Source organism: Trachypithecus francoisi, unplaced genomic scaffold (genome assembly GCF_009764315.1).
Source record: "Trachypithecus francoisi isolate TF-2019V2 unplaced genomic scaffold, Tfra_2.0 Lachesis_group3, whole genome shotgun sequence".
Classification (NCBI taxonomy): domain Eukaryota; kingdom Metazoa; phylum Chordata; class Mammalia; order Primates; family Cercopithecidae; genus Trachypithecus; species Trachypithecus francoisi.
In genome coordinates this window covers 119,856,645-119,867,357 of record NW_022681468.1, presented here as the reverse complement: position 1 = coordinate 119,867,357, position 10,713 = coordinate 119,856,645, and the positions used below count along the sequence as shown (strand labels likewise).

General features: G+C 38.4%; 1 protein-coding gene across 3 annotated transcripts in view; it reads left to right on the top strand.

Annotated features, from left to right (window-relative positions):
• The window catches only part of KIF23 (kinesin family member 23), a 34,579-nt gene that overhangs the window by 1,321 nt on the left and 22,545 nt on the right, over positions 1-10,713 (top strand). For all 3 annotated transcript variants that reach the window (XM_033189578.1, XM_033189577.1, XM_033189576.1), the window contains exons 2-8: positions 447-516; positions 1,820-1,948; positions 6,067-6,172; positions 6,416-6,552; positions 6,745-6,854; positions 7,575-7,745; positions 10,471-10,583. In XM_033189578.1, the coding sequence (XP_033045469.1) occupies positions 447-516; positions 1,820-1,948; positions 6,067-6,172; positions 6,416-6,552; positions 6,745-6,854; positions 7,575-7,745; positions 10,471-10,583 (836 nt within the window). The remainder of the gene's footprint in view (positions 1-446; positions 517-1,819; positions 1,949-6,066; positions 6,173-6,415; positions 6,553-6,744; positions 6,855-7,574; positions 7,746-10,470; positions 10,584-10,713) is intronic.

The window sequence follows — 10,713 nt, the reverse complement described above, 5'->3', positions numbered from 1 at the left end:
TGTTCCTTGAAAGTACAGGCATAAATCTTGTCGAAAAAATGGATTCCTCCGTGTGCATTTTTATGGTGTATTGAAGTTAATCGGTTGTCAGTCTGTAAAGTGTGGGCAGTTATTTGTAGATTTTTCAAATTTGTAGTGCCTCTGTTAAATTGTTGCTCAAGAAAATATGCGAGCTATTTTAAGTATAGAACTAATCAGAGAATAAGTAGGTACATTTGGTACCAAAAATGTATTCTAAAGCAAATTTTAATTACTTTTGGATTACGCATGCCATAAACCCTCTGCTACTATGATTATTATTCATGTTATTTGGGATGCAGTGTTTTGGAACTGCTAAGGGATAATTTACAGATAACCTAGAAAGATTGTGTAAGTTTTAGGTGAGGCTTTTGTATTAGTGTTGAACTGAAAAAAAAGTTATTGTTATTTTTTGAATCTGTGACCAGGAGAGCTAAGACACCCCGGAAACCTATCGTGAAAAAAGGGTCCCAAACGAACCTTAAAGACCCAGTTGGGGTAAGGTCTCCCTGTGAATTTATGTGTGTGTGTTTAAGAAACTTATCTCTTCAGTCCTTTCTGTCTTATGTGTGTGCTTGGAAGGGAAGGAAGAAGACGTGGAAATATAATCAAAGAACAATTAGTTAAATGGATGTACTAAATTCTGTAAAACTAGTTCTAGCTGTGAAATTTTCTCTGTAAGATTAATTAGTCCAGTAAAATGAAGTCCTTGGTTGTCAACTGCATACCTTCTGTAATTATAATTTGGCGAGTTAGATAATTAAAAATCTCCAACTGGGTTCATTTTCATCCCAAAGAATATGAAGTGAGTTCATATGAACCCAATTCATGCCATACAGTAACTGATGGCATGAAGGAGAGTTCCAAACTTCTTGGGACCGAGTTTAATTCAGTCTAGTATCTACTCATAATTCAAGTACTTCACTAGTTTCTGGTTTGGGAACTTGCTTTTAAAAGCAAATGTTAAATTATGAAGGAAAAATGAAGCAGGCAAAAGGAATAAGAATTTTAAAACAAAACAGCAAATGGCAAACAAAAAGCGTTCTTTGCTCTGAGGTATTTTAAATCTACCCCTTGCTGCCACTGGAGTGGGTCGCTGGCTCTGAGTTAGGGGAACCAGGTGCTTTGCACACACCTGAATGAGTTTTCCTCAAGCCCCCTCCCCTGCTTTCAAAAATGTCTCTGTAGGCTGGGTGTGGTGGCTCACGCTTGTAATCCCAGCACTTTGGGAGGCTGAGGCGGGTGGATCACCTGTAGTCCCAGCTACTGGGGAGGCCAAGGCAGAGAATCACTTGAACCCAGGAGGTTGCATCGAGCCAAGATCACACCATTGCACTGCAGCCTGGGCAACGAAACTCTGTCTCTAAATAAATAAATAAATAAATAAAAAGTCTTTGTATATTAAATGTCGGGTTAAACTGACAAGTTTTTAAATTGACATCGATTTCCAAGAAATTCTAACAGTTTTAAAAATCTCATTGTGTGACATGCTGACTTTTAGAGATATTAGTATAACTATTATTTGTGTACAATATAGTAGTGAATACACTGCAATTTGATTTTTATTATCAAAATTTATTTTAATTTTGTGTGTATTTAAAGTCTTCTCGTATCTAATATATGTTTGTATTTGTCAATCTCAAGTAGCAGATTTTAATTTTCATAGCTCTTGGAGATACAGAGCTCTAAAATTGAGAGGCCAAATGTTTGTTGAATGAATGACGGAATGAATGAGAAGCTTAAGTGAAAAATCAGGCATAAGATCAAACTTTGTTCTTTAAGCACCTTCTTATTTCTTCAGGTATACTGTAGGGTGCGCCCACTGGGCTTTCCTGATCAAGAGTGTTGCATAGAAGTAATCAATAACACAACTGTTCAGCTTCATACTCCTGAGGGCTATAGACTGAACCGAAATGGAGACTATAAGGAGGTAATTCTGATTTGAACCAAGTTATTTTTTCTCAATATGTTGTTTCCTGAATGACTTTTACATTTTTAAATGTAACAAAGTTCATTTGTGAGCCCACATTTTTGAAAGACTTATTTACTTCATTATAACCACTGTATCTAAAGTGTTTTTGACTTCTGGGATGCACAGACATATCTTTGGTATGCTGGAGTTAGAGGATTGCTTTTAGCAGATAATTTCCTACCCTGAGTATTACTGTTTTTTAGAGCATGTGTTAGGGATGATTTAATGTGGAATGATACATGATTGTACTAGGCAGTTTTATATATACAACTTCATGTGTGGAAATTAAAGTAACATTTAATAATAGGCATTGTATACTTGTATCAATCTCGTAGGCAGTGTTTTTATTTTTAGTATAATTTTGAACCAACTCAAAAATATTTGGCAAATGTGCTAAGCTAATAGCTGGAGGGGGGAAGGAGATTTTAAAAAAATGAGCATGATATACTCCTTGCCTTTAGAAAGTCTATAACTTAAGACATATGATAAACAAATAATTCTCATATAAATAAGACAGAAAGTTAGGTGTGCTAAAGATGAGGGGACTGTGGGAATGCAGTAGGATTAATTCAGGCAGGCTACCATTTCTACTTCTAGCTGTCACTCACTCTTTTGTGCCTACTATTCCTGTGAAATTGCTCTTCAGAAGAATACCAGTGGCCTCTTTGCTGCTAAATTTGATGTATACCTCTTCATCCTCATTATAACCTGTTTGTCAGCAGCACTCCCGTTTCCCGCTCCAGCTCTCCCTGTATCTCCAGCCGAAACCTTTTCTCTGGCTCTAAACATTCAGCCACTTACTTGATATCTCTGCTTGGATGTCACATGTGCATCTCAAATTTTACATGCCCAAAAAGGAGTTCTTGATTTTTCTTATTCCCTTTCTAAATACTTCCTCCCTTGTTTTCTTCTCAAAGAATGGCACTATCATCTGTCCAGTTGCTCAAGCCAGAAACCTGGTACCTACCATTTACTTGCCCCTCCTCATAACTAGTTCATTAGTAGCTCCTATCAGTTATATTCCAACATGTGTCTTGAAACTGTCCTTTCATTTCCATCTCCACTGCCACCACCCTAGTCTGAGCCCCATTATTAACCACTGAGACCAGTGCTACTGTAATGAAGGAGTAGCTTTTTTATTTTTAATGCATCACAGCTGGGACTTCTGTACAACTGTGCTAGATGGAACTGCCCGTGTGAGTTAGACAACAGGGAACTAGTTCATAATCTCTTCATAGAGATGAGCCTATTGAATATGTGCTGAATTACTGATAATTGAGCAGTGCCAAATGCCTGTAAAACTTTCTAAACATTTGGCCGGGCGCAGTGAGTCATGTCTGTAATCCCAGCACTTTGTGAGGCCAAGGCTGGTGAATCACCTGAGGTCAGGACTTCAAGACCAGCCTAACCAATATGATGAAAACCTGTCTCTACTAAAAATACAAAGAAATTAGCCGGGTGTGGTGGTGCATGCCTGTAATCCCAGCTACTCGGGAGGCTGAGACAGAAGAACCCAGGAGGCGAGGTTGCAGTGAGCTGAGATTGCACCATTACACTGCAGCCTGGGCAACAAGAGTGAAACTCCATCTCAAAAAACAAACAAAAAACAATTTTCTAAACATTTAAGTAGTCTTGTAACAGTTCTCAGACAGGCATTGGTTTGCTGAGTGTGCTTTGGATATCATTGACAAGACTGCCAAAGCCCAACTGCCTCCACTTGAGATCTTCTCTAATCCATTTCTACAGAGCAGTGTTCTTTTAAAACATAAAATCTCATCATTTTCCTATTCAAAACCTTTACAAAATCCTGCTTCATCCGCCTCCCATCTGTCTCTCCACCCTCCACCCTCATTCATCTTTTAGTATTTATCCAATCCTTTGAGTTCCTTGGATAAGGCAGAATCTTGGCTGTTAGCTGTTGCCTTAACCTGGACTTTTTCTGGATCTTAGCATGGGTCATTCTTGGGTTTCAGCTTAAATGTCACCTCAGGTCGTATAGCCTGTGCAATCAGAAACAGCACCCCACAGCCCCTCTCCCCTGATCTGTACTCTGTGTACCTCCTTTATATTACTTAACCACAATCTATTTATTTACCTGTTTATTGTCTTTCCTCTACTATAATGTAAACTTCCAAGGAATATGTACCTTATATGTTCTGTTCATCAGACAGTAAATATGGCTTCAGCAAGAATGAATGGTCTGGGGGGGTTTTATGGAGGAGCAGGTCTTTGAGGATATAATATGGTTAAACACTGATTTACTGAGTTTTACTTCTTTAAGTAAATTTCAAGTATGTGTAAATAAAGGTATCAAGTAGATATAAAAAGGTTTGATGGGGATTAAAAATAATCACTGCTTTCTGACAGAAGGCAACATTATATAATGAAAAGAGCATTGCGGCCCGGCATGATGGCTTATGCATGTAATCCCAGGGCTTTGGGAGGCCAAGGCAGGTGGATCACCTGAGATCAGGAGTTCGAGACCAGCTTGGCCAACGTGGCGAAACCCCGTCACTACTAAAAATACAAAAGTTACCCAGTGTGGTGGCGGGCGCCTGTATTCCCAGCTGCTGGGGAAGCTGAGGCAGGAGTATGGCTTGAACCCAGGAGGCAGAGGTTGCAGTGAGCTGAGACCCTGCCACTACACTCCAGCCTGGGTGACAGAGCAAGACTCTGTCTCAAAAAAAAAAAAAAGAAAGGAAGAAAACAAAAACATTGCACTGACGACGGCTTTGATACTAATTAACTCCATGAGCTCAGAGAAGTTTCACCTTTGGGCCTCAGTTTTCTTTACCTTGAAAGGAGGGAGTCATTCATGAGGACTGTGAGGTCATCTGTCTTCTCAGTATTGGCCTATGTGCATCCTTTCAGTTCCAAGATTGTTTGTTCTTTTTGAACTCTAAAGCTGTTTTTACAGGATATGTTATTAATCGTATTTAGAGAGCCTTGATAATTGAAGTGTTCTTACTTTCTTAAAGGTCACAATTTATTTAAAATGTATTTCATGTAAGAACTCAGAGATGAGATAATATTCTGATTTTAAAGTATAGTACATCAAAATGTGGTATTATGCTACTATGCCATTTTATTTTATTTGTCTATTTTCTTTTTCTTTTTTGAGACAGGGTCTCACTCTGTTACCTAGGCTGGTGTGCAATGGTGCGACCACAGCACAGTTTTTTGCGGGTTTTTTGTTGTTGTTGTTTTTACTTTTAAAATTTTTTATTAGATGAGCTTACCCAGGCTGGTCTCTTAACTCCTGGCCTCAAGTGATCTTCCTGCCTCAGCCTTCCAAAGTGCTGGGGTTATAGGTTTGAGCCACTGTGCCCGTGCTATGCTATTTTAAATGACACCTTTATAAAGAAAAACTAGGAAACAGTAAAGTCATGTGTGACATAATGCTTGTAGATTTTCACAAATCTGTGACCGTGACTCATTATAATACTTTTTGATCTTTGTCACTTAATTAAAACAAAATCAGCCTTACATTAGAAGTATTAGTGGACTTAAGATTTTCCTACATTTTTGGCTGGGTGCGGTGGCTCACGCCTATAATCCCAGCACTTTGGAAGGCTGAGGCAGGTGGATCACCTAAGATCAGGAGTTCGACACCAGCCTGACTAACGTGGTGAAACCCGTCTCTACTAAAAATATAAAAATTAGCCGGTATGGTGGTGCATGCCTGTAATTCCAGCTACTCCTGAGACAGGCAGGGGAATCGCTTGAACCCAGGAGGTGGAGGTTGCAGTGAGCCGAGATCGTGCCATTGCACTCCAGCCTGGGCAACAACAGCGAAACTCTATCTCAAAAAAAAAAAAAAAAAAAAAAAAGGTTTTCTACATTGTCTTTAGTAGTTGCGACTGAAAACATTTGCCAGTTTATAATTGGTATAATATAGGTATGTCATGACTTTTTAGTAACTAAAAAACTAAGGGTTCCAACTGTAAAGACCATTTATATTTTTTCTTTGCATACTTAGATCTTAAATGTCATAAACACTTTGAGTTTAAGTAGATGTATTTTTAGCCTAGATAATAGTGGAATTCCATTTAGTGCATTTTTTTCTTTCTCCACAGACTCAGTATTCATTTAAACAAGTATTTGGCACTCACACCACCCAGAAGGAACTCTTTGATGTTGTGGCTAATCCCTTGGTCGATGACCTCATTCATGGCAAAAATGGTATGATGTGACTCTTGGAGTTCTGTTGGATTTTCCTTTTTCTCCTCTTCTGATAAAACTTTTTTGATATTTACATATTTGATTTATGTTTGGTGTTGAATCCATATTTAATTTGTTAGGGTGGTGCTAAACTTGCCTTTTTTGATTCCTCCGGCTACTTGTTAGTGTTTTCTAATGCAGTGAAGAAATATTGTAAGTGGGGAACTTCTAAGATACAACTCATTGTGACTTGTTACACTGTAGGTCTTCTTTTTACATATGGCGTGACGGGAAGTGGAAAAACTCACACAATGACTGGTTCTCCAGGGGAAGGAGGGCTGCTTCCTCGTTGTTTGGACATGATCTTTAACAGTATCGGGTCGTTTCAAGCTAAACGATATGTAAGTATGATTCTTTTGTGTTGTGACTATCTTGCTGGACTAAGACACCGATGGATACAGAAGTAGTAAAGAAGAACCAAAGCACTGGATTCATTTTGAAACCTTAACTGTTCCTTAGTTTTTAAGCATGTTTCTTACTATTTAAGTTAAATTCTACAAAACGTGGTGTGATTTTTTTTGCCCCCACTTCAGGTTTTCAAATCTAATGATAGGAATAGTATGGATATACAGTGTGAGGTTGATGCCTTATTAGAACGTCAGAAAAGAGAAGCTATGCCCAATGCAAAGACCCCTTCTAGCAAGTAAGTAATTATATTTGTCTGCAGCACTGGCCTTAGGGGCACAGGATTCTTTCCTGTGGTTTGCCCAGACATAAGGAATGGTGAACATTAAATAGAGAAGTTGACTTTTGTGAGATTAAAGTTAAGGAATGGTCTAAGTTCTTTGCTCAGATGTTTTCTCTTTGGCTCTGAGCACATTTTGTTTCAATCACTGTTTTAAGAAGATGCCACTGTGGGTTGGGAGAGGGTACAAAAGCCTTTGTTGTGTGTTTGGGAGGACGTGGGAATACTGCTGGCAAACTGTGACTATGAATAAAGTTGCTTTGTGTATTTCTGCTTGTAATTGCAGGTATTTATTGTATCTGTTAGTTTCCCCTTGGGATCATTTACTTTTTTTTTTTTCTTTGAGACGGAGTCTCACTCTGTTGCCCAGGGTGGAGTGCAGGGGCATGATCTCGGCTCACTGCAACCTCTACCTTCCAGGTTCAAGTGATCCCTCTGCCTCAGCTCCCCTAGTAGCTGGGATTACAGGCACGTGCCACCATGCCTGGCTAATTTTTCATAGAGACAGGGTTTCACCATGTTGGCGAGGCTGGTTTCGAACTCCTGATCTTAGGTGATCCGCTTGCCTGGGTCTCCCAAAGTGCTGGGATTACAGCTGTGAACCACTGTGTCCGGCTGGGATCATTTACTTTTAAAATGGATTTACAACGTATACAATTGAACTTTTTTTTTTTTTAGACGGCAAGTAGATCCAGAGTTTGCAGATATGATAACTGTACAAGAATTCTGCAAAGCAGAAGAGGTTGATGAAGATAGTGTCTATGGTGTCTTTGTCTCTTATATTGAAATATATAATAATTACATATATGATCTATTGGAAGAGGTCCCGTTTGATCCCATAAAACCCAAGTAAGTAGTGAAGAGAGACCCTTGTTAGCTGTTAATGTTGGGGAAGTTACTTTGCCTCAAGGAGCTTTAGTTTCTTCAGTTATAAATGAGAATAATGCTTGCATTTGTTTTCAGAATGAAATGATATAATTTGTATATCACGTAGTTTGGTGTTTGAATATGTTTATCATTAACTAGATATGTAGCTGTATTAGGGAACTAGTGGGTTAAAGCATCTAAGGAGAAGAGGGACCCAAATATTCATCTTGGAGATTACTTTGGAAAACTCTGGGCCCTGGGCTGTTTTGAGAAGGATCTTAATTATATAAGGAAGTGTCCCTATTGATGTGTTCTGGGACTACCTTTCAAGAACCTGACACAGTAAAGGGAGTTTTGTAGCCTCTTTAACCACCTGTATCTTGGTGATTTCTACAGACTGGAGCCTAAAGCTGTTATCTGTACAAGTAATAATTACATACCTTCTATCATTCATTAATATGGAGTGATATCTGCACTGTAATTCCACCAGAGTTGAAATACTACCTCCTAGATTTCCTTGGGTCTTGCCTTTCTGAGACGTAAGACTGGTTACCACTTGGCATCACAAATGATAAATCTGCATTTGTGCCAGAGTTGACCCCGGAGATGTTTCATGTTAGTATCTTGTTCCTGAGTTGATGGCTTTGTTTTTAAGCTAAAGGCTTGTCTTCAATGCTGTCTTTATTAGGGCCTCTCAGAACGTAAATAATACAAGGACTTGTGTCTTATATTTAACTGTGTGTATATCTAATGGAACATTATTGGAGAAACAGCTGGATTTAGAAAATCATTAGACTGAGTATACATACCAGTATATATCCGCTTTTAATTACATGAAAAATTTGTGGACTCTGGTTGAGGCCATACTTGATACAAGTATTTCTGTGGTTCTTAGTGAGTCACATTTTGATACAGTTATCTTTACCACAGTCCTTGAATTTCCATCACATTGACTGGGAAAACAATTACAATATGGCTAAGTAAGCTAAATGTAAAAATATTAATCGTAGGAGTTTATGCCAAGGAAGACTCTTTTGCTCTATTTAATCTTTCCTCAAGTGAGAACTTTATTTACCCTTGGAATGTTGGTAATAGTAAAAGTACTTGGGATAGGTTGTGGAGCAATACATGGGAGAGTTAAGACCTTGTGAGACAGTTACTTTTTTACTTTTTTTTGAGACAGGGTCTTGCTCTGCCATGTCAGCTCACTGCAGCCAACCTCCTGGGTTCAGGTGATCCTCCCACTTTAGCCTCCTAAGTAGCTGGAACTACAAGCACAAGCCATCATGCCTGGCTAATTTTCTAATTTCTTGTAGAGATAGGAGTGATAGAGGTCTCACTATGTTGCCTGGGGTGGTCTCAAATTCCTGGCCTCAAGCAGTCCTCCCACCTTGGCCTCCCAAAGTGCTGGGATTACAAGTGTGAGCCACCATGCCCGGCCTGACAACTACTTTTTATATCAAACTAATTACTTTGCCATTTGTTTTAAAGTGTCAGTTGTCTTGACTCTAATCTTGAGTGTATCCATTTTCGTGTATGCCCACGTGCCAAGTTTTTGTTTGTTCTAAATGAGATTATTTTCAAAGGATCATATCTTGGCTTTATTTAGTTATACAAAAGAAGATTGACAAAAATACCTTGTGTGCTTTGTAACCTTTCTGGGTAACTCCTTGAATGAACATACAAGGGTGCTTGTTTGGCACTGAATTCATATTTAATTTGTTAGGTTGGTGTTAGACCTGCTTTTTTAAGCTAGTTAACTTTTAGTAGTTTTTAATACAATGAAAAACTGTTACAAGTGGAGGGTTTTTAAGATATGACTCATTGTGATTCATTAAGATATGACACATAGTCTGGACTGAACATGTTGGTGTGAGATGGCTGCTGTAGAAACAGTAACTTCTACCTTATTCCTTTGGTAGGTGGAACAGTTGCAGCACACCCATGAGGAACACAGATTTTGTGTATGTGATGGTGTTGGCTCTTTTCTTAAGGAGAAGGGTGCAGTTATACTATGGTTGGCATTCTGTGGCATGTTTGCATGTAGATTATTTTCCATCGTCACTGGGCTGCCTGCTGTCTCTAAGCCCTCCTTGCTTCCTGACAGATCTACTGTTGACTATCAGTGATGGTGACTGGTAAATGTCTCTACCTTCACCATTCACAAAACTAAGACCAAACAGGTAGCTCTCTTACCCAACCTTCATCTTGTCATACAGACTAAAACTTCATAAGCCACTTTGAAAAGATTGCCACTCCTGGTATATACCAAACTCTTTCTGAATTTGTTTTCTGCTGTTGCCGAGGAGGTCAGAACCGGTTCTGTCTGCTAGTCTTTTAAAATTAGGAAAATACTAGATTTTGATGCGTAACCTGTGCATGTGATGTTGCTGTAATACTACTTTGGTCTCTAAATTGTTTAGTAAGTATTGTTTCATGTGCTTTCTTAGAGTAAATTAGAGCAAAGCTTTTAAAACAAAATTGGTTTCTGTTATCTTGTTATGTAACTAATCTTGACTATTTAGCTTTACAATCTTATCTAAGTTAATATTTCTCTGGAGTATTATACATTATATACTTATAAAATATATATAATTTTCATTAGAAGAATAACATGTCATGTCACTTGGCATTTTAGTCTTAGTCTTAAATGAAGGTACTGGCATCTCATAATTTAGGAAACTAATCTTTTTTTTCTTTCCCATAGACCTCCACAATCTAAATTGCTTCGTGAAGATAAGAACCATAACATGTATGTTGCAGGATGTACAGAAGTTGAAGTGAAATCTACTGAGGAGGCTTTTGAAGTTTTCTGGAGAGGTTAGAAACATCTAGAACTAGAAAAATACAGAATGATAAATATCACCTAGAGTTGCTACTACATTTAATGGCAATCTTTTTTGACTTACTAGAAAGCATGTGTAATGAAATGACTGAGTTCAGGTTTGAC